Source organism: Phoenix dactylifera, chromosome 12 (assembly GCF_009389715.1).
Source record: "Phoenix dactylifera cultivar Barhee BC4 chromosome 12, palm_55x_up_171113_PBpolish2nd_filt_p, whole genome shotgun sequence".
Lineage (NCBI taxonomy): Eukaryota > Viridiplantae > Streptophyta > Magnoliopsida > Arecales > Arecaceae > Phoenix > Phoenix dactylifera.
In genome coordinates this window covers 2,934,827-2,959,649 of record NC_052403.1, presented here as the reverse complement: position 1 = coordinate 2,959,649, position 24,823 = coordinate 2,934,827, and the positions used below count along the sequence as shown (strand labels likewise).

The window sequence follows — 24,823 nt, the reverse complement described above, 5'->3', positions numbered from 1 at the left end:
TAGTTGGATTTACTGTACAGTACACATTTGGCTGATATGGAAGCTCCTATTTATTCACTCTAATGGGTGAACCTACAATTGGGTGATAGTTGATTCCTACTATTTAGTGAACCTCGATTGCAGTCCTAAATCAAGATGGGTGCATTTTTCCAGTTTGCTGGTTTATGACCTTTGTTTTAGATTTCAAGCAGCTTGAAAGTCTTCTAACAAAAAAAAACAAGCAACTTGCAGGATCAATTCGATACGGGCGCCTACCTCTTGGGAATGTACTCTATGTTTGAACAAATGGACTGATTCTAAGTTTCTCCTTGTAAAGTGGTACTTTTGTTTGCATTCTCCCAACCACTTAATTTGTGAGCGACAAGCTGATTCTAAAGGCATATTTGTTAGAAGAAGTTAGACTCTAGAATGGGAATGAGTCACTCAGTTCCAGCCATGTTAGTTGAGAGAGTCCCACATCAATTTTGATCCCAAGAGAAATAGAAGTGTTGTAATCCTGCAAAATCCACATCACAACTCTCTCTTAAACATTTAAATCTCATTACAATTTCGATTCCAATTTCAATCACAAATAAAATGCATCAAGAATGATGGCCATTCCAATTTAGTCCGACCCTAATTTGGTCGTGAACCAAAATGCATCCCAAGTTCATAAAATATGCTTTTGTTTGAACTATGGACCGATTCTAAGTTTCTCCAACCACTAATCTTTGATCAAACGACACAAGGATTAATTCTAAGTTAGCCTTACTAATGTACTTTGGGTTGAACAATAGACTAATTCTATATCTTTCTCCAACCACGTGTATCACGGGCAAATGACGCATTAGGATAGGCTACGGGAGTATATTTAGTTGGAAGAACTGAGGTTTTAGATTAAAAATAAATAACTTTTATTTTAACATTTGGTTGGGAAAGAGCTATTTTATTTGATTTTAGAAAAGAATAAAAATATTCAATCACTCTAAAATTTAATTTTAATTTTTTTAATATTTAAATTTTATGCTGATTTTGATTCTGATTTCAAGGATGAACAAATACATCGTAAAATATAGGTCATCCGTAAACCAAATGCACTATCCTAGACGTAGATGTAGGCAAGCATTTACGAATGTGGCATGAATGACTTGTTTAAATGTGCATATGACCCGGTTGTTTGAAGCTGCTCTGGGGCGTCATAATGGCGTCATGTCAAAAAACGAAGGAGTTTTTTTTTTTTTTTTTTTTTTTTTTTTGGGTCAAAAATAGGAGGGGAGGGGGAGGGACCAGCCCACCCGCGTAGCAGCCCCATTACTGGGGCCCCCCTTCCACTAGGGAATGTTCGATACAGGTCGCAGGTTTCGCGTGCCTTCCCCGACCCGTGGGCTCACCCCACTGGGTTCACCGCCTCACGTGGTGGGTACGTCACCCCAGCGCCACCTTGGTACAAGAGGAAGGAAAAGCATAACCGCCAACAAGCCAGCCGGGCGTGGGCATCCGGTCCCTAATTAATCGACGCCCGGCGCGTTTTCGAACCCGGGCAACTTGGCGGAATTATCGCCCCCTTACCACCAGGCTACTACCTTGGTGGCAACGAAGGAGTTTTTTTGGTCCATAAAATAGGAAGGAGTTGACCCGAGCATTTCAAAGGGTCTCTTTGGTGCGTTGGGGTCATCCTTCTTACACATTGAAAACCTTTGGCCTGTGTCCTACCAACATTCTCTTTTATTTAATCTTTAATCTCTTTAAAGGAGACAATTCAACAAAGTATAAACTCACAAAGGTGATCGAACATAGCAATTAATTTCAGTTTAAGCTTAGGGTTGACAGTGGGGTCGGGATCATATCCAACCGTATCTATTTTTGTATCCCAATTCAGATCAAATTTAGATACTATTTTTTCGAGTCTGCTTTGATCCAGATCCGGATTTGGGAATAGATAGTTCAAAATCTTTCAAATCACGAATACTGGCTACACATAATTTTTCTAGATTTGGATCCGGATTTGGATATTATATAACAAGAGGTAAGTGAAAAGAAGAAGTTTAAATTAAACTAAAACCAGAAAACAATTAAGTAATTAGCTAAACCTAAATTAAAAAAAATAGATATAGGATGACTATCACTTATGATAGTAACTCAAATACGAGAATATTCGTTTTGAATAAAATTCGTCGAATCGCCCCTGCACGACTGAAAGACTCTCATTCATAGTTTAGTCTCTCTTTCCTCTTTGTGCTCTTCAAGCAACTAGGATTTCGAAGGGTTCCGTCTATTTTCTAGTTTTCATCCGCGATTGCAACCGACTACAGCCATGAGATACTTTGGGAGGCACCATCGATCCCGTCAACTTTGGTGATAAGCAACCTTTGAGCACTGCATCCTTTCTAAAATTGTTAGTTTTTATTATTGATAAAAGATTATATAAAATATATTTTTTAATTGAATTCTTTCTTTATGATCATGTCTTAATACTTGTTTCATCATTGAATTTGCCATCAAGTAATATGAGGCAAAAGAATAGGCAAAATTCAGGTTGCACATGGGTAGATCTTAGTTCTCGAACAAGGTGGTGCTACATGGCAAATCAATGTAAGGCCTTGAGATATGGCGTTGCCGGCTATTGTTGCCACCCTTTCGGTCCTATTTCGAATGAGCTAGAAAACTCAGAATTACCAAGGAACTCCATTGGTCGAGGCATAGGGTGTATCCTCAAGCTTACTTGAGCAAGGCTTGCATCGGGCATGCCACCGACATTAAGTTAGTCAGAAAGATATGGATCGAAAGAGAATAGAGAGTAGTGTGGTCTAGATATCTTGATCTTCAAGAACTTTCGCCACCGTTATACTATCATTTGAAGAAGATGGAAATGGATGGAGGGATAGCATAGGATTATAGTAGAAAGGTGTAAAACAAGGCTACGACAGGGATGCAGTATTAGACTAAGTAAGAATATAGGGTTGGACTATAGTAGATAATTTAAGTTATGCCTATTTTAAAATAAATGTCTAAGATAAAGATAATAAGAAAATATTTTTGATTGGATTGATTGTCGAAGGATCCATACAAAGTATAATTTTATTTATTTAAACCTGCTAATCAGTCAAGCTCCACCGCATTCTGTTCTTCCAGTTAATCGGAAAAAAAAAAAATCAAATACAGGCCTCAACTTGGTCCACTCAATGCTGAACCTTTCGATGATGTCCAATCAATGGCACAACCATTCGCATTGATGCTTCAAGATTTGATGCGATGTTTCACGTGGACACTATGGGTGATAAGATGAGCATCCAAACATCTGTGGCTGACTACCAAGTTGGTAGCATGATGGGAACGAAACTTTGATTTCAACGGAGTGGCCCAGATTCAAAACGTGCGGGCGTTAATTAAATGCAGAGACCGAATGCCCCCGGTCTAGTTCGTCTGGTGGAGTCGCTATATAGTCTGTCGTTATTTAGGTGGTGCTGCTCTGCTACAGATGGGAAGGATATGAGTAAAAAATGTTCTACCCGCATCGAACACTCTCTAGCGGGAAGAGGGCCAGTGGAGGTTACTACGCGGTGAGATTCTCCTTAGCCTCCTCTACCCTTTTGTCCTAGAAAAAAAAAACATCTGTGGCTGGGCCCTGATGAATTGGAGATTGGGAAAGGAACGTCTTTCTAATGGAAGCACAAAAATCTTTGCTCGTGCTATTTTTTTCCCTCTTTCAACTAAACACATCAATCTACTAATTAAGTTTATTATCATTGGGTTTTGCTTTTCTGTGGGCTTCATGCTACACTTAACTAGATGAGTCCACAGAGAGCTAGCGTTGTGGCAAAATCCAGGGACAATGTTCATCACTCAACCACACTTAACATGCATGATGGAATGCCCAGAGCTTGTGCTTTGCATTCTCACTCATATGATCGAAATGCATCATTCATGCCAATAATTGAGGCAGAAAGATTAAATATTTTTATGTTATACTCTTGCACTGTAATTTAGAAAAGATTCTTAACAGCTAATTCTCTGAATTCCACCAAACATTTGTTAAAGATCGGACTGGAAAGTAGGATTCGTGGATAAACTTCACTGAGGGTAGTTCCATTGCACCTTAACCTCACCTGAAAAATAGTTAAAGAAGGAACAAAAAAGAAACTCTATATAAGGCTAATTATTTCCATGCAACGGATGCCCCTTGCACTAGTATTATTACAGTGCCAAGTCTGCGACGAGATGGTCTCGCACGGGAAGCATGTATATAAAAAAGTCAATGAAGCAGCATATTGGATCGCCTTCTATATAGCTATGAAGGAGTAAGAGTTATTTGGTGCGCTTTGAACATGTTATTTTTTGACTTTTTAGCCTGTATGGTGCATCCCTTCAAGCAAAATAAAATAAAATAAAATAAAAAATAAACGCCATACTATTATACCACCCTCGCACAACAGCAAATATCTCCACACGTGCCAAAGGAAATTAACCATAAATCTCACGCGATAAATCAGGAGAGACGAAGAAACCCAAAGCAAGCAAACAAAAAGAAAGAAGAGCAGACGGAGAAGACGAGGAAGATATCCACCGCGAATCCCTCTTTCTCTCTCTCCCCAAATTCCATCAACCAAGAGAGAAGAATAAATGGTAGAGATATCAAGAATGGTAGGGATGAGAGAAGGAACGGAGGAGGAGGAGGAGGAGGAGGAGGAGGAGTCGAATATCAATAGCAACAACAACTGGTTCGCCAGCTGGGAGGATGAGCTGCCGAAGCCGGAAGAGCTGATGCCCCTTTCACAAACTCTGATCACCGCCGACCTCGCACTCGCCTTCGACCTCCCCTCCCCGTTCACGCCGCGGCCGCCCCCCGCCCCGACCCAGACTCCGGCGGCGGCGGAGGCGGTGCCGGAGACGAGGGGGCGGCGGCGCGGACGCTGAAGCGGCCGCGGCTGGTGTGGACGCCGCAGCTCCACAAGCGGTTCGTGGACGCGGTGGCCCACCTGGGGATCAAGAACGCCGTCCCCAAGACCATCATGCAGCTGATGGGCGTCGAGGGCCTCACCCGGGAGAACGTCGCCAGCCACCTCCAGAAGTACCGCCTCTACCTCAAACGCATGCAGCAGTCCTCCTCCTCCTCCTCCTCCGCCTCTGCCGCCCTCGCCGGAGGCCACATCTCGGCCGCGGACCACCAGCTCTTCGCCAGCGGCCCTGTCCCCCACCACTTCCTCAGCCCCCGCGGCGCCACCGGACCCGACCCGTCCTTCGTGCCGCTTGTCCCCGTAAACCCACTCCACCACCATCATCATCACCACCAGATCGGGCAGCAGTACTACTATCAGAGGCAGATGGGGCATTTCGGATCGGTGGCGAGCGGCGGCGTCGGTGGTGGTGGGGGTTTCGATCACCGGTTCCTGTCGCCACCGCTGATTGGGATGCAACATATGGGAGTGGAAATAGGGATGGGTTTCCCGCCGGCGGCTTCTTCATATGGGGTGGAGGAATTGGACTCGGGAGAGAGGGGAGGCGGAAGGAGGGAGCTGACTCTTTTTCCCACAGGTGATGATTAAGCGAGTCTCCCAGGTAGTCTTCGCTCATTCTACATCTAATCATAAGTAGTCGGGATATGGGGAAGGTTGAGGTTTTGAGGGAGGGAGTATAAAGGATACAAAAGAAAAGTGTTCTGGGATTCGTGGAGGGTTTCTTTTTCCATTTTTCCATTGTGATTGCCATCTCTATTGTCGTTGTTTCTGTTCGTGTTTTTATTTTTGTTCTTGTTGTTGTTCTTCTTCTTGTTATTGTGATCAGTAGGTAGTTATAACTAATATTGCCTCGAAATTGAATGGACTTACGTATTGGAGCTCCAGTGTAGTTTCTTATCTCCAATCTAATGTTGGCTATCATAATTGGGGATAGTATCAGAATTAGGGTTTTGATTGAAACTGGTTGCTTCATTCTGTGGATAGTTAAGGAAAAAGCGATGGTAGTCTTCTTGGCCAAGTAAGGTTACATTCCTCGTTGAAACACATCGAAGACAGGGGAATGCTTAATTAGTGTTTATTTGGTTGGTCTACACAGACTTGTGCACCTTTGATTCATTCTTAAGCTTTTGCCTTGTAGAGTTAACATTGTAAAGTTGAACGGTGTTAGCTTCCATTTACTTAGTGTTTTCCATTGCTCTGAATTGCTTGACTTGAAAATTCTGTTGGGAAATTATGAATATTGTCTGAATGTTTTACCGTACAGGTGGCTTTTGCTCTTTTTATTTGAATGTGATAGTGAAGTCCTACCGGGGTAGTTCCTCCTACTTTTAGGTGCTTTCAACGGTTCAAAAATACAAATTTGTAAATTTAATTTTGTTTAGCTCAAGAATTTCCATGCCATTTATCCTTTACATATCTATATTGAAATCTATGATATAAACTTCCATAACGCAATAGTTGTCAGTCAAACAATTCATTGGTGGTCTTCTATGGAATTTTCCAGTGAATTCTTAGGAATAGATATGGATTTGAAGAGACAGTGCAACAGATTCGACCAGAAGCATATGACAGAGTTTGGTTGTGCTCAAGGTGTATTGTTGATGATGCTGATATCATTAATTCATAACGTAGATGTTACATTCTGATACAGGTAAAGCATATGCGAACAACACCCATGCCAAAATGTTCATCTAGGCCAATTGATCCTTTTATCGAGAATTATTCTGCATACGCTTGATTTTCGGTGATGTTTGAATTTATTTAGAACTTTGCATAGTCTTCATGAAGTTGGTTTTCACTTGTCTTGACTTTTCATTTCATTTCTTGTTTTGTATTTTAACATTTGAATATTTCTCTACTTCATGGTCAGCTATTATTCTCTGTGTTAAACATGTACTCTCAGGATGGAAGATATATGAACTAGGATGTTCCTGTCGATCTTCAATGTTATGTACCCTTTCCTCTGTTTTCTTGCCATAAAATTGAAGCACAGTATAGCAGAACATTTATAACAAACATACAGAGTATAGGATCAATTTCATAGCATCTCAGATAACATTTAGGTTATACTTCCTTCCATTGCAGCCTTACAAAACTCTAAAAACATGGCATCAATAACAGTTGTTTGGGGCGTTACCAGTCTCAGTGTTTCGACATTTTTTCCCTAAAATCTGTAACCTCAATTTTCAGGTGTGTAGCCCAGATTTTATGTTGTTCGGTTGACATTTTAGTCACTAGAGCAAGAACAGATACTAGAAAGTAGTCTAGGTTATATGCTGTCCACTTATGCTATTGCAAGCAAATAAGAATAGGTTTATTGACCTTCAAATAATATTCTTCAATGCATATGTGCAATTACAAGTTAGATCGACTAGCTTTCTTGCTCAAAATTGAGTTCAAGCAGTAAATAGTTATCCATCTTGTTAAGTGCTCATTTGAGATTTGATATATAAACCAGCATTTGCACAAGCATGAAACAGAAGTATACTTTATTAAAATAAAATATATTGTGTCAAAAATTAAATGACATAATGTCCAACTTGATGGATTTTTGTCCTTGATCTCAATTTTTACATAAGATCCTGACTTGCATTAACCAAATGTCAAACCAATGGGATAATGCTTGTTTCCTATTATGCTTTTTCTTAGTTCCCGAGAAATTATCTTGCTTAAATATGTTACTTCCAAGTTTTAAGTAAAGGAGTTTAAGTGATTTCAGTGTGGCCTAACTAGCGGCGGATGTGGGTCTCTATAAGCACAGCACTAATGGTCAAAAGAGGTAGAGTGTTTTAATTATCGCTACTAAACAAATGGAGCTTGACAGCTTGGTAGTTGTAGGTTCAAGGTTACTTGATCTAATTATAATTCTTGGAAAAAATAGAGAGTTCTTTCAGTCTTGGAGATTCATTTAGGAAATGAAGGGTTGCATGTGGCAACCGTCACTCAGTATGCTCTAAGTCACTGTTATATATTTGGTATCAGTTGCTCATGATCGTGACAGTTGGATATTTTATCACTAATTAAATCGTTATATATGACCTATTGGAGTATTATTTAATTATCAATATTCAGATATTAAAATTTTGGATGATGGTGTGGGTTTGAAAGCAACCACATACAGTTTGCCTAGTATGGCTTCTTCCAATGCATTGTGGTAGAGTCAAAGGTGCATTTTGACTATCAATACTCAAACAGTGGAATTCATCTAGTTACATTGTGAAAAACTGGTTCTGATCACTATGCTTGCTAACATGTAGGAGCACAAAGCATTCTTGTTTTTAAATTTGGAAACAGAGGAATCTATAAATACAAGTATGTGGAACACTCAAGAGACTTAAACATTATGCCAGCTATTTGAGATACTGGAAGAATCTAACCGATACCAATGATTCTAAGGCATAAGATGTTTACTGTGTGTGCAAATGAGAACAGTTTAGGAACATACAAGTGATTTAATGCCTGCCAATTTGCATCATCCTAAACCTGAACTACTATTTCAGAGCAAGTAGCCTTTGTAAGAGGTGACACCCTTATTTTTAGCTATGAGATTCCATGGAGCTTGCAAGAGCAACCAAAGATTCTTAATGTAGATTATCTGCCTCTTGTGCATGTTAGTGTGCTGGAGACCAAGTGTGCCAGGGATGTGTCTTCGTACGTAGCACTAGGAAAGCTGAGCCATGCACTAGGAACTGGTGTGCAAATGACATTCAGCATGTAGTTGAATAAAATTGGACCATACTTCGTGCTCGGGTGCTTGGAGCTAAAGACACTAGGAAATAAGTTAGTGAGTTTTTGCTTCTCTTTCTTAGAGAAGCAAGTGATGGATGTTAACTACCAGCTTGTTGATTAGTTAAATCACCAAACCTCAATGCAATTCTAACTTCCATGAACTTCTGTATCATTGATGATTGGATAATTCATCTTGGTCTTGTCAGTGTATACTCATATCTATTTAATTTTTATTAAGCAGGAAATATACAATTAATTACTTTGATCTTCTACCCTTATTTAGTGATTTTTTTAAAGCTCATTTAGCAAGATTTCCATCTTAACCAACTTGGACAGTATCATAAGAAACCAACTATGCATTAATGTCTGCTTATTGAAGACCAATTTTTCTTTTTTGCACTGAATATTGATGCCAGTCATCGATAGGCAAGTCGATCCACATATTCAAGATCAATCTTGAAATGTATTTCAGAAAAAGATTTTCTGGACCAATATGAAGAAGACATGAGTTTTTATTTCTGATGCTTTCCATTGTCATGCCCACCCTAAATGTTTAGATAAAGTTTGATAGTTATGATTATGATTCTCTCCATATGTTTGCTACATATTAACCTATCCAACGAGTCATGGATGAATGTACCCATGTCGAAAATGTCACTTAAACCAGGTAAGAACTGTTTTGTATTTAAGAGCAGACAATAACAAATCTCACCTTTTAGATCCTTTTAACTAAAATGTTTTTACTAATGGAAAGAACAATAGAGTAGACATGTTTCCTGCGCTTTGGATTTATGCATTTTTCATGTAAACTGCTCTACTATGGGCAGCTTAAATGGATCAATGTGAGCTCTGATGAATTCCAAATTTAGAGGTGGAAGTTAGTAGAAGCAGGATTAAATATAAGATTTCATTATGAACAATACAGGATAAGAAGCAGGAACAAGCTCAGATTGAGGTGGATTCAGCAACACAAGTTAATGATCTTGTTCTTATATTTACTTGATAATATGAGAAGGAGAGAGGGGCACTGATTTAAGGGGAGGTTGCAGGATTTATAGAAAAGATCAAATTTAGCTGGAATGGGCATGACATATAACCTAGCGCTGCTTTTGCAAGATTGTGAACAACTGTTGTCGAACGAAAGCATCAGGTGTATATAATAACTTATTTGTCGGCAAACTATAGACATAAGGATGAGGTTGCACATAACTTTAGCGGAGAGCATTGCCTTGTCCTAAGTGTAGATCAACAGCTGACCTAGCTGAAACCATTGGAAAGGTCTGCATTGGGAATAGATAGCACAATTATCAGGTCAGTATTTTCATTATATAAACTATCAAATTCAAATAACCTCTTATTGAATGAATAATAATTGAACGTATGTGGCACATCTATTTTCCATTCTTCCTCTCTTGATATGTATCTCTATAATAAAATGTTAAATTCCAATCAGAAACAAAAATAAAAAATAAAAAGCCTTGCAAAATGAGAAGTTAAATTGAGCTGAACTCTCTTGATTTAGCTCAATAAGAGCAAAGAAGGGTTCAAGAAATTCAGTCAGTTTAGCAACAGCTGCTTTCATGGAGCAGTTAGCAACAGTTGCCTTTCATGACTCATTGAACTGTAGGTTCCCAAATTGTCAAAAATTAGGCTCTACATGTTTAAAGGTGGGCATCTCTTGGATGCATGATAAATCTCCAAATATGCTGGACTGAAATTTCTTTTATTCATTTTACATGAGGAGAAATATATATTCCATGAAACTCTAGTGCTGATATCTTTAAGCCTTTGTAGCTTTTACACTGATCAAATTATATTGTTCGTCAAATTCTATTGGAAACTATCACTCAATTAACTTGTTATTGCTCATTGGATTCACTTTTGAAACCATCTTCATGTGTCATTTATCAGTACCCAGACGACGTATGAAACATAGTTGATAACGATAGTAATATGTGAGTGCATGATAAGAATTAGTGGTCTGTGTTAAGCTTGTATAGATCCACTAGATGAGCTCTTACTTTTGGTAGCAAATGAGCTCTTTATGTCGCAATTTCGAAGCCCTTGAAATCAAATTTCTGCATATTGGATGAGATAGTTATAATATTCTGTAACTTTGAAAAATAATCGAAGTAACATTTTACCGTTTGCCCCATGTGTACTGTTCCAGTGTGGTAAAATGACCTGAACCATTCAGTATTATTACTTTTCATGCCTTACAAAGCAAATGCATCTCATTACCTCGGCTGTGCATGTTTTCTCGTATGCAAGTATATAACGATTCCAAGTTTTTAACTTACTTCCGAACTTTTGATGAACTCAACGTTAACACTCTCCCTGATTCTTCCCCCAGTTAAAACCCTGAATGCAGAACTTGTGATCATCGGATGTGGGTGCTGCGATGTCGTCAAGGCCCCAATGTCATGATTGTTGGATGTGAGTGTTCGAAAATTATGGGTGTGCAGTACTAGTTCAGTATTCCAATTGGTTTCGTTCTGGTCATGGAACCTTTTGGGAACAGTAGAATAAATAGCAATAATGTGTCCCCTTTCCCGTTACAGTTTCATATAGATGCATATTGCCTCCCGGCTTCAGAGACTTTCTATCTTCTCAGCTTAAAGAACCAGAGCTTCGCCAGTGGTCAATGTGCTCCTGATCTTCTGCTCGCAGCCCGCAACTGCTGCTTGCCGGTATTTTTGCAAGGCCATCATATGGCATATTTGATGCGAAGAATAGAGTGGCAGGCGTCGTTAAAATGCGTTCATAAGAGTAATATTATTTGTGGGCGAGAGTCTAAGGCAAAGTCATTTTAAGTAACCTGCAGACTTTGTGGTCAATCTGCAGCGGGCTGTACCCAGCGGCCCTCCGAGATTCACATCCTCGAGCAGCAAAGATCGAGTCGATGCCTTGGTTATATTTTACTCGGCTCAAAACCGATCTTTTAGGAAACGAGCGATCCCTTGAATCACCCGATAAGAAGCATAAAGGGTTGCTTGAGTTGAGATTCATCCTTTAAATCCTCCAATAAGAAACATCCAAGAGTTAATTATATCTATAAATCCATATAGGTAGCACTACTTGTCGAGTAGCATCGAAATAAATGCCGTACGCCTACGACATTGAACCTTAGGACACTGACAATGTGGCGTCTTCTCGAATAGCGCACCTGGAGTTATTGATACAATTCTATACTATCATTAAATCTAATCACCAACCTCTGCCCATCATTCCTCTACTAGATATGAGAGCTTTAACCAATTTTAGGCGGAGATCCCAGAAACGATAATCCTTTCGTTATTCTGGATTCGATCGTAGGTAATTTTTTTTCATCTATAATGCCCATCAACCGTGCCGTCATTTGTGCATACCACCACAACCGGTGAAGGTAGACAAACCACAGCCATTACAACACAGAGAGATGACATCAACAGTCAAATAACCAATTATTATCTGACATTTGCATTAAATAATTAGGACACTTTTACCAAAACAAATTATAAGCAAAATATGCTCTAGTTTCATCTGCTTGGCAGCAAGATGTGCAAGTGGCAAGCGGTTTCTGGACCTGTCGGAACTCACCAATAACAGAGATATCTGCATGGAACCACGATTTAGATAACATTGATCAATGCTAAACATACAAATTTATCAACAGGCACGGCTTGACCTCTCCATGCTAATGACCTCATCCAGCAAATGCATGACAAATGCAACAAATCAGTAACCATCAAGTGTATCTCCAGATTCTCAACTAGTTCTAGCAACATATCATGTCATTGTAGCATCATTCTGCTTCCTTGCAACTTTCAAGTTCTTCACAGAATCCCCTGCTGTAAACATTTTTGCACCGCAGATTGTTGTACAACCTCCAAAGGCCGCCACATCATTCATCTCACAGACCGATGGCTGTGACTCATCTTGGAAATAGAGATTGCTGCCATGGGCAGCAAACACAACACTTGCTGAGGATAAGTCACAACCATCCATCTCCGATATAAATGATGTGGTAGCCATCTGGGGCTGTACAACAAGCGCTCTCCGGTGCAAAACACGCACCTCAGAGGATCATGATTCAACAGAATTTCCTCTCCTTGTCAAACCCCTTCAAGTTCCACTAAGATCATTGCTATAATCTTATACCGAGCATTCCAGTTCTGGTTGCAAACTTCTACGAGCATGCTCGAAGAGTTCACGAGGACACTGAGTTAACAGTATCTAGTGTTCTATGTTTCCCTTATTACAGCGAATCATTAAAATAGTCATGACATCACCTGTTTCTTCCCTTCTAATCTCAACCATTTAATTTGTCAAAAGCTAAAGCCACGCATCTTTCCTTGTTCACGTCTAATACGGCCTCTAAATTTATATGGCAAACAATTGCAAAAACTCACAAAAGAATAATAGAATAGCGCCATAAATCCAAAGAATGCATGCTCCATGAAAATTAATCAGAATGATAGTAATTGAGTCAATTTCATGCACCACATACAAAATATATATAACCTAGAGTTGAAAAGAAAACAGTTTCAACAGTCTTGAACAATATCTCTACTATATCTAAAGAAACACATCTGTCACACAACTTCCCTGTCTGCTAGCAGTTCTGTGTATGCTCAAAGCTCAGAGGTTGCTGGTAAGATGGAACCTGCACATGCAAAACATCATTATTAGAAACTGACAGTAAACTCAAAATGATCAAGGAAAAAGAAGCAAAAAACTACCTGGAAAACAGCATGTCTGAAATGCTCGTAGGAGTTCGCATACATCATAGCAGGGCCACTGCATATAGACACCCTCGGTGATGGTTTGATTGCATCCAAAAGAACAATACGGGTTCATAGTTGGGCTAGACAGGTTGTAATTCATAGGGATTTGGTTCCTTGGCAATTGACCAAACTGAGAAATCCCTGCCTCATACTGCAGGAATGGAGGTTGAAGAACATCACAACATGTCCCCAAGCCAAAATCCTGGCCAAGTCTGAGACCTCTAACATACCTGCAAAGTTTCAAGTGCCACTCTCAGAATGGCTGATAGCTGGGACTAAGAAGAAGATCTATTGATTGAGATGAAATAAATGAAATGCTCAGTTCTTGTGTAGGCCCTATACCTTTCATATCTCCGATCATAATCTGGATCACTACGGTCCTTTTCCCTGTCTCTAAAAATGGCAACTCTAGAAGCACTATCTTTTATATTGGTCTTTTCATTTTCTTCTAAAATCCTATGACATTCATGCTCATCCTTACTTGAACACATGCTTCTCCCATCAGCTGAAGATGATGACCCTTCTACTTCTGGACTGCTCAAAACATTGAATATACGGGCCCGAGCTTTGTCATATTCCTCCTTCCGCTCTTCCACAGTTCTCGTTGCACATCTTTTAATTCCTAGCTCAACTGCATCACTTGGGGAAGCTTTGCTGGACCTCGGACGAATAGCAATCTTAACTTGTTCAGTCATCTCCTTTTCAGGCTGTTTTACAGGAACTTCTGATAAATAGACAGCTGGAAATCTACTGTCAGGTGTCTTCCTTGCTATTACTCTGCTACCCAAACCATCTATAATGCTGTCAAGTGACATAGTCTGTAAACCATAGTGTTGAGCAACACGATGGGCAACACGCCTAAGATATGAAGTTGGAAGATGCTGAAACTCAAATTGATACTGATCAGAGTTCTGTATGAACCTCTGAATATCCAACTCCATCCGTAGAACTACAGTTCAAAAACAAATAATCAGCCAGAGTACATCGATATATAAAAAAGACACGGCAAGAAAAAGAACTTAATGCCATCCCCCCCACCTCCAACCATTCAGCTAAAACTCAGGTTCTCCCCAAATGTCGGAGTGTGAACCCAGAATGCAACCACATCAAGAGGTGCAACAGTGTAGATTCATAGTTCGTTAACTAAAATTTCCACAGAGATGTGTCCGAGGGGAAGCATCATGCAAACATGTGTCAATAGCAATCACGAATCTTGCAAAATTTTGATGAAGTTACAAATAGAAGCAAACATTTTGGGTCTATGGTACTAGTGCATTTAGCCCTCTTTCTTTCCATCAATGGGAATTACTAGAGAAAAAGAAAAGTAGCAATAAAAACAGCAAGAATGACTCAAACTAATCAGACTCTTGCCTTGCAAGTCATCCATACAGCAGGAAAAATATACAGTACAAGATTAAAATACAATCACTAAAGTATAGCTGGTTTGCTATCATCCAACATGCCAATTTTTTTTTGAACCATGGCACAGCACAATAGGATAGATATCCTGCCAGCTATGACCAGCGTGCAACATCAGTACTTTAATACTTAAGGAATAGCAATCTAACTATAGTAGCTTAGAATGGGTTTAACTAGCCAATGGATAGAATGGAAAAGTAAGCTCGATGAAAATTGATGTGATGATAATTCAGTATATTTGGGAACAAGAAATCAGGATCATTTTAGCAGGTACAAATACCTGTATTGAAGAAAATAAAATCTTATCTGGGGCTGCCATCTTAATTAGGAGTGCAGTGTCTCACTTCACTAATCCTGAAAAGCTCTCAACAAGGAGCTCACAATCTAACACAAAAAAATATATTCATCCTAAAAAATATATATATACATGTCATCAATGCACCTATGGGTGTCGCTGACATATGCCACAAAGCTAGAGCAATTCACAACCTTGGTTTCTTGTAATTAGTGAAAAATAGAATACTTGTACAAATCAATGATGTGGCCCCATGTCTGAAGGTCAAAAAATAGTAATCATAGGAATACTTGAACCATTTATGAACACATTACAGCATATATGTTTAAAATGCAAAAATATCAAGCTAGAGATCCATCAGTAGATATGTCTGTAAGATAATTTCTAGCTGGTATCATTACATACTCCATCATCTCAACATAAATGTGATTTCCCTAATAACAATGGTCTACTCTTAATTAAATAGACAATAAATTAATAAAAAACAAAATAAATACCTCAACAAACCTATATTCTCCCTTTTTGTTGAAACATAGCATAGAGGAGAAAAAAAATGACAACAAAGTTAAAACTTCTGTACACTTTATTCACTCCACCACCACCTGAAGTTCAGACTAACTGAACAATCAATACATTCAGAACATAGAAATTCACAGTAGATTCAGAAGGAAACAGTTTTAAGTAGTCCAAAGAACATCCACTATTTCAAACCATATTTCTCATTTGTACTGTATTGCTGAAGTGTCCCAATCCACAAAAAGAACATATGGAAAAAAAATAGAATAGGAATATACCTACTCAGAAGCGATCATCAAATGTGATGCTTATGTACTAGTATAAGTATAATGAAGAACGTTATAATCCACTGAAAAGCTATGATTTATATAATTCTTGATATAATAGTCCGTGCATATGTATCTTTCTTATATTACATTACTATTCAGAGTAAACAACTATTTAATTCACCACTTTTAAAACACATAGTCAAGATAAAAAGGATGCAGACAAATGAGAGAAATCACACAGAAATTCATGTAATAACAATTGAAGCAACCTGAAAGATCCAAACAACATGGTCAGCTTGATAAGTCAAAGGAGATTGAACAATATCTTCATTTGTGATGCACATTGTAATAAAAAATAAACTAATATAGTAAGTGGGAGAAACATTAAAAAAAATATTATAATATGAAATTCACTCCATTATTCTCCTACAAAGCTTCCAAGATCACCTCTGCTGCAAAAACCAAAGACTTATCTCCCACCGCCATAACTCTAGTAATGGACATTGAAACTGCCATGACTCACCTCAAGATACATAGTTCTTAAAACAAATGAAGGAATACAATAGAAAGCATCACTCTTTAACTAACAGCATCTAAAAACTTGTTCCCACCAAAGCATATTACTTGTCCGAAAATGACCAGTACAAGATGCTCACTCATAAGGTTCTTCAACCACCATAATCAAGTAAAGTAATTCCTCAGCTAAAGTGCTCATAATCTTATTATGACTCAAATAATGGTAATTCTCAGCCAGAGGATGGGGTCCACACATCCAAGAAGGCAAAAACAATACCTAGAGATGTGCTCGGCTCTGCCTATGTGCAGCGTCAGCAACAAACAAGCCTCGTGCCTCCATGCTGAAGTTGGCCTCACATAATACAAGTGGAGCCCAAATTTAAAGAGATGATTATGATCTTGCCTAAACAAATAGGTTTAGCATTGTTACCATACTATCTGTGACCTCTTAAATGAAGCCCAATCCAGAAATAAATCCATCCAAGTATGGCCCGTCCACATAAATCCTTGTTCTCCACTAGAAGTCCTCTCAGTTAAAATGGCACAGCATAAACTTAACCAGACCTAGAACTTATGCACTTTAAAACCAATCCATCTTATGGCAGATGTTTCTTCATGAAACAGATGATAGAGAATCCACTTTTTCCTCTCATCTTTTCCGAGAAACTTTTATCTTCAGGAATGAATGAAGATAAGTTATATCAAGCATTAAATAAGATCCATACGGTTTACACCACAGAAGATGTCTTAAAGCACGAATTTTTGAAATCTAACTCCCAATTTCAAACAGGACACACGAAGAAGCAATCCCAGCAATCACCAGCAACAAAGACAATACACGTCCGATGCAATTCAATGCATTCAACAACAAACCCAAACAACTTGAAGCCCCAACCACGAAATTTCCCCATAAAGAATCCAATATTCGGCAATCTCACCCCTAGGAGAATAAAGGCAAAAGAAAAGGAAAAAGGAAAAAAAAAACCAGAGACCCCATCTATCGAACCCGCCTCAGATCGCACCAAATCATCAAGAAGATCCGACAAACGGAGACCCTAAAATCCTAAAATCCTAAACATAAGAAGAGATGGCATGAATAACAAGTAAAGATGGTGATGTGCAAGAATAAAAACATATCCAAAGAAACCAAGCCAAGAACCGAAATTAAGGCATCAAATCCCTTAGAATCCAAACCTTAACCACCAAGTTTCTCAAAGAAACAAGAATCGAACCAAGAAACAAGGATAGGATCAGGATCACAAAACCGGAAAGCCGATGGCGAGGATTCTCGAGGGGACTCCACAAGGAATGGATCCACCAGGTCAAAAACCACCTCCTTCTCCCTCTGGGCGCCGGCCGAGCAGCTCGCCGGAGACTCCATCTCCCTCCACCGGCCATAACAAAGAAAGAGAGCAGAGATGCGAGGGAGAGAAAGAGACCGACTTCTCCTTCCCTTCTCTCCCTCTCCCCCCCTCTTTCTCGCTCGCCTCTCTCTTTTTCTTCCCTTCCTCTCTCCTCTCCTTCTGGCGAAAGGGCTAAAGCGGAGAACGGGAGACTTGCTCCCACCTTAAAACGGAGAAGCCGACAAAGATTAGCAAAGCGAAAGCGCTTTTGTTTTATTATTTTATTTTTAATTTTGATTCGGGTTTAGGAAAAGTGGCAAGCATCACCCGTCACTGTCACAGTCCTTGTACCTATCCTACGTGGCAATAGAGGATTCGCCTATCGCTAATGGCGGTCAATTACCAACTGCCCACGTAAGACAGGTACGCGAACGGTGAAACGAAGGGTGATAAGTAGGAGTACTTTCTTATTTGGAAGAGATCGCGACCGTTCGCTGGCATCAATGGAGATGGCACTCGCAACGTTCTAGAACGTTAAGTCTGGGTTTGATGATGGAGAGATCTCGGCCGTCCAAAAGTGGGATGGCCGCAGGACAAACTTTTGGACGGTGGGGAAAGAATATGGAGGCGTTGACCATACATGGTGGGATGGTCAAGTTTTCAGTTGAGTGAAATTAATGGATTACGTTTGTTTCAGTTGAGTGAAATTAATTGGATTGCGTTTTTAAGCTAATTTTTTATGAAAAGGACAAGGTTTATCTTGCTGGCAAACGTGCTTCTTTTAGTATTATTACCAGCTTGCACCATGCACTTGCATACCAAAAAAAAAAACTTGAGGGTAGGGAATAAATAATAGAACTCTGATTTGATATTTAAAATCAAAAATATTAAATATGTGGTCGTATTAGGAGAGAGTCAAAATCTCCCAATTTTCTGTTGTAATAAAAAGATAATCTCATACAAGATTGATGAGGCTCCCTGACTAATGTATTGCGAGGTGAATTGCTTATAATAAATAAATGAGGCATAAATTGTACTGAAAATAGTAATACAAGTTTAAAACTGCTAGAATTTAGCAGTATTGTAGTGAAATCCTTTTCATTTTACCTCCTTTTAGTAATAGTATATGCAAGGCACTTGGAGAATTGAGAATAATCTACTCCGAAAAGAGAGTGATAGGATGTGATTCATTTGATGCACCTTTTAAGAGAGTTTTGATTCACAGTTATCTCACTAAAACTTCTTATCCAGGGCATCCCTACTTTCCCACAATCATGAGGATACTTAACAAGTGACTGTAATGATTAAAACAATGAAGCCAAATATTTTGCTGATGAGTGCTATTAACCCACCAGGTTCCATATTTGGTATTTTATGTATTTTTCCTTAGAACCTTGTAGTTCCTCAATTTGTAAATGAACCATCACCATATTCAAAGAGGGTCTTCATGGAAATAAATTTAGTAAAGTATAGTTGTCAAACTTTTGATTGCTAGCCCATCATTTAACCCTTAGGTGGTATCTATCTTTATACATCAATCTCACATGCTGCATTGTGCAATTCAATGGTCTTCTAATATTTCTATCTTCGCTAGTTTTTAGTCAATTTTTCTTATATTTTGCTTTCTGATCTTTAACAAGCTAGGAATAATTTATTTACCACTCTCCGCTGGGTTGTACATAACTATATAAACATGAAAATAATGCCTCCATTCTTGATATGGTCGATAAAAATCTACATCCTTTAAGAAACAACATAACATTGTCGACAAATTATAATATGGAGAATAAATCTACAACCAAACTCATCCATCAATTGATCACCAAAGAATAATTCCTATCATCCATACTTTCGATCATTCTACCACCAAATATGAACACCTAAGTGACATCAACTATCTCATGTAACCAAAAAATCGGTGGAGTTAAATGGGAAATCGAGATATCCTAAGATACAAGCTAGGAGAGCTCTATATCAACCATCCAGACCAACTACAGATTAGCAATTCAACCATTGATCGACCTTCGACTAACTCATCAAGTTACAATATTATAAATAACTAGGATTGAAAACTACAAAAAAAAAACTATAGCAATAATTTTATTGCAAACGTAACATCTATATTACAATTGAATTTTGCAAATGAGATAAGATCTGTATTCATCATCCAACAAAATATAAATTTGAATCTTTAGAAAAGAGATACCCATCAGCTCCTCATGTGCATTGCCAGATGCTCGGTGCTGCAAACTGTAAAATGAGTCCATCCAGAACTTTATCATATGAGATTTGGGTCTCAATATGGGGCTTTTATATAACATTTTATTTAAAAAAGAGAATAAATCTTGGCCTTCATTGAAAAAGATATTTTAATTATCTATTATTAAATGATCTGATTATCAAACGATTAAAGAAAAATCTCACGCTCTTGTCTTGATTGCCTTCCTTCTCCATGCACCACCTCATCCCCTTCCCTACCTGCACCTCCTCCCCTTTGACTCCGCCCTTGGTCGCTTGCCTTCCTCCACCTCCCCATGTCCCTCATCACAAGCTCCCCCTCTCTCCTTCACCTTTAGGTCAGCACACTCGCCACCTCCTTCGCCTGCCCGCTGTTGGAATGTCAAGAAAAAGGTAGAGCCAAAGGAACAGGGTATTAATTTAGATTTAATTAAAAACTGGTTTTAAGTATCCCAGTCATCCAACCATTCATCTATATCCAAAATTCATCGCCTGAGTGGTCGGATTCCATATTGGTACCATAAAGAGATATAGTATCGATACACCCGGTGTAGGTATGGGGTCGGTTCGGGATACCAAAATTCGGGTATGCCTCCTATACAGTATCTTTTGTGCGAAAGAAGGATTTACCTTTCTTCGCTCAAATCTATCATTGAATCCCATTAATTATTTTGAGATCTGTACAGAAGGATAAAGGATAGTTTGGAGTGCCTTGATATTTGTGCAATGGATTATCCAACAACGGATTCATGCAAAAAGAGGTGAATTTTTCTTCTTTTTTTTTTGCTAAAAAAAAAAGAAAAAAAAAAGGGAGCAGGGGGGAGGAAGGGACAAGCCCAACCCCGCGTAGCAGCCCCCACTGGGCCCCCCACCCCGCCAGGAGAATATTCGATGCGGGCAAACCAGATCGTGTGTTGGGCACGCCGACCTATTTTACTTATACCCTCCCCACCCGTGAGCCGGCTCGGTTATCCGACCCGACCCTCCGTGTGAGTACGTCACACCTGGCACCACCCAGGCTATCAGCCGACCAGTAGTACTTCCAGACCCCGTGTCCAGGCGTGGAGCATTCGGTCCCCAAATTTAATCGACGCCCGCGCGTTTCGAACCTGGAACCACTTGGTTGGAAGTAAACGCTCCGTTCCAACTGAGCTACCACCTTGGTGGCAGGTGAATTTTTCTTTCACACGAAAGATACGACCCATTTCCTATTAGCTGTCATGATGTCACCTGTTAAGTAGAGCTAATCATGGGCCAATCTCAGGCTTAAACTTAATTTATTTTTAATCAGGCTTCAGATCGAGCCTAGTAAAATTTGACATTTTTTCTATGCTCGAGCCTGTTCCATAATCAGCTTTCTTATCGAGAAATAAAGACTTCGTAGCATGTAATAATAATTAATAGGGGACATCATGACAGCTATGCAAGTCTGGTCAAAAATTCAATCCAAAACTATCTATTTATTACATAAGTCAATATTTTTGAATCCAACCTATTTATAAAATAGGTGATCCGATCCGATCGGCTCCGCGTAACTTGTTTAAATAAATCAAACGGGGCTAAACTGATTAAATTGGTTAAATGAGTTTTAATGAGTTAAATATATTAAATGCATTAAATTAGTTAAGCAAGTGTGGTTAAATGAAATAAATAAATTAAGCAGATTTTAAATGAATTAAAGATCTTAAATAAGTCAAATATGTCCGGTCATTATCTGATTTAACTATTAAAAGAATCAAAATGAGTTTAACGAAAGATCTAAATCTAAATCAAACCCATTTAATAAAAAAATAATTTAATTTATTTATGATACAGATCTGCTTATATTAAATTCGAACCTATCGTTAATGGATGGGGCCATAATTTGTCATCCCTACGACCAATCCAAACAAAACCTTTCAACCTCGGCATCATTAGAGCATTGAATAAATCCTTGGAGAATAACTAATCACAATCAATTCCAGGTGCAAAGCAACTAATAAACAGTACCATCTCTCACTGACAAATTTCAAAAGACAGCCAGGATTTTCTCTCTCTAATCGGCGCCATGGCCGAGACCTGCAACTCTCGAACCTTCTCTTGGCTCGTGAAGTCCTGCCTCCCCGACCCCCGCCGCGAGATCGCCAGATCACCGCCGGAAAACCAGCACTTCCGGCCGTCCTCTTCCGTCGCCGCCGCCGCCGCGTCCCCCATCTCTTCCCTCCCGACGATCTCCTTCTGGAGTGTTTGTCTAGGGTTCCGCTCTCCTCTCTCCCTTCTCTTCCCCTCGTCTGCCGCCGCTTTTCCCTCCTCCTTGATTCCCCCGCCTTCCTCGAACTCCGCCGCTCCCACGGCCGCCTCCGCCGCACCCTCCATGCAGTCTCCTTCTCCAACCTCGGCCTCCTAGTATCCGCCTCCCTCCCCGTCGACGAGCCCGCCGCTGCAGCCTGGGAGCCCTCCGCCTCCCCCTCCCCCTCCCCCCTCAGATTCTCGACGGATCCTTCTCCTACGCTCGACTTGCCGCTGTCGGCCGCTCGATCTACGTCATTGGTCACGGCGCGACCCTCCGGTACGACACGTGGACGGGCGCGATCACCTCCCGCGCACCGACCCTCTTCCCCCGCAAGAAGTTCGCCACCGCCGCGATCTGCGGCAAGATCTACGTCGCCGGTGGCTCCGCCCGGACTTCCGCAGTGGAGGAGTACGATCCGGCCGCCGACTTGTGGCGGGTGGTGGCGGAGGCCCCTAGGCGGCGGTACGGGTGCGTTGGCGCCGCCGCCGATGGCGTGTTCTACGTCCTCGGGGGGCTTAGGGTCGGCGGCCGGGAGGCGGCCGGGAGCCTGGATCCGCACGTGTGCGCGGGGTCGATGGACGCGTACCACGTGGGGGTGGGGGCGTTGGTGAGGGGGCGGGAGGCGGCGACGGTGCCGGGCGGCGGGTGCGTGGTGGGGGCGTGCGGAGTGGGAGCGCACGTGTATGTGCTGGCGAGCCACGCGGTGGAGGTGTCGTTCTGGCGGTGGGAGGCGGGGCGGGGACGGAGGGGCGGAGAGTGGACGCGTCTCGAGCCACCGCCGGTGACGGGCCGGGCCCGGTTGGGCGGGACTGTCCGGTTCAGCTGCGCCACCGTGGGGGAGGACAAGGTGGTGGCGCTGGCCCACGTCTCCTCCGCCAGCGGCGCGGTGGAGGGGGCGGTGCTGGTCTACAACATCGTCGGCGGCGAGTGGACCCGCGGTCTGGGCATCCCGCGGGGCCTCCGCCGCGCCGCGTTCGCTTGCGTCGAGGGCTAGACGGCGCACACTCCAAGGCATCGGTAACCGGCCGGTAGAATGCGAGGACGGACCGGTCGCTCGATTCCGGAAGGTGCCATCGAGGGATTCGAGCGCGTCGAGACGTGATACGTGGAGGATTCTGGTTGGTGAATGTGCTTGCGGTTCTCGTAGTGAGGTGTCGGGCTATGCCTCGTGTCCGGGGAGAGTGGTACGGGTATGCCTTTCTCCGCCTCGGATCGAGATGGGGATATCACGACCGTAGATTATGACCGTAGATCGAGGTGACGATTCTGATTGTGGATCTTGCGACCGGGGTTGTTGATTTGATTTATTTTCAGAAATTGCCTCTTTTGGAGTAGTTTAGAAGTTTAATGAAATTCGCAACAATAAAATTCATATTAAAACACATTCTCAAACTCGAAATTGAAAAATGGCAAGTGTAAGTGGGCGACACTGATGTCGGTTTTTCTTCTAGTAAAAAGAAAGCTTTAGAAGATTGCATGTGCCATCATTGGATTGTTGTGATTATTTTCTTTTGAATATAAAAAGGTAAGCCTTTTTATTATAACAGGAAGCAGGGAGCAAACTTCTAAAAGGCCACCGTCTGATAAAACGGATCCCGTGGGCATCCGCACCTGCCTTAAAGGTGCCTCCGGAAGAAGGGGACTTCGCAGTCCAAAAGAGTAGTGAGCCTCTCTCTCTCTCTCTCTCTCTCTCTCTCTCTCTCTCTCTCTCTTTCTCTCACATTTGGTGAAATATTAAAATTTATATTTATATTTATTTTAAATTTACAGTATAAACATAAATATAAATATAAAAATATGTTAAAATTATCACTTATCTCTCTTAAACAGGATATTAAGATATAGTCAAATACTTAAATTTATGTCTATATTTAAATATATTCAAATATTGAAAAAATCTAGACATCTGGTTCACTATCATCTCTATTGGTATACTATAGATGCCAAGTCATCAGCTAGTTGATTTCCTTCATGATACATAATGGATGCTCGGATCATAATCTCCTCACTCTGAATAGGTAAGATGTTGGAGAGATAGGGACGATTACTACTTCCCTTCCCTTCCCTTCCCTTCCCTTCCCTTTCAACCACTTGATCATAGTCATGAGTCACCTTTCATCCCATGTAAATGGGTTTTGAGATATAATGATTCCATCCATGTACATGATAAGTAAACTATGGAGATACAAATCGATCCAATTATACTATTTTAGCTGCTAGCAAGCCTTCTAGAGTTAGAATCAGTAGCACCGGGAGTAATAGATTAACAGGATGGCTATAGCGTTATGAAGCTGTTGACTCGATGCGAAGTGCATATTTGGATAGCCAATCCACCAAAGGGTTGTCTTCTCAACACATACACTCATATCAATTGAAGGAGTTTTTGAGGATATCGGCAGCATTTATCATTAATGTTGAAAGATCACATCTTCTCTTTAGTGCAATATTAATCATCACTATCAAATCCCCTTTCAACCTGCGAGTCCACTGTACCAAGCCTAGCATGCCATATTCTAAATCTTTGCA

General features: G+C 40.6%; 1 protein-coding gene and 2 pseudogenes across 1 annotated transcript; 2 read left to right on the top strand and 1 right to left on the bottom strand.

Annotated features, from left to right (window-relative positions):
- The first annotated feature begins 4,467 nt into the window (after nucleotides 1–4,467).
- Nucleotides 4,468–6,195, top strand: LOC120112711 (annotated as a pseudogene).
- Nucleotides 6,196–13,077: 6,882 nt separating this feature from the next.
- LOC103705051 lies at nucleotides 13,078–17,974 on the bottom strand (annotated as a pseudogene).
- Nucleotides 17,975–21,846: 3,872 nt separating this feature from the next.
- LOC103705052 (F-box/kelch-repeat protein At5g26960-like) lies at nucleotides 21,847–23,767 on the top strand. The gene is given in 3 exon segments (XM_008788644.4): nucleotides 21,847–22,223; nucleotides 22,226–22,470; nucleotides 22,473–23,767. Coding segments are annotated over 3 exon segments (1,215 nt in total). The 5' UTR covers nucleotides 21,847–22,072; the 3' UTR covers nucleotides 23,292–23,767.
- The last annotated feature ends 1,056 nt before the right edge of the window (nucleotides 23,768–24,823 follow it).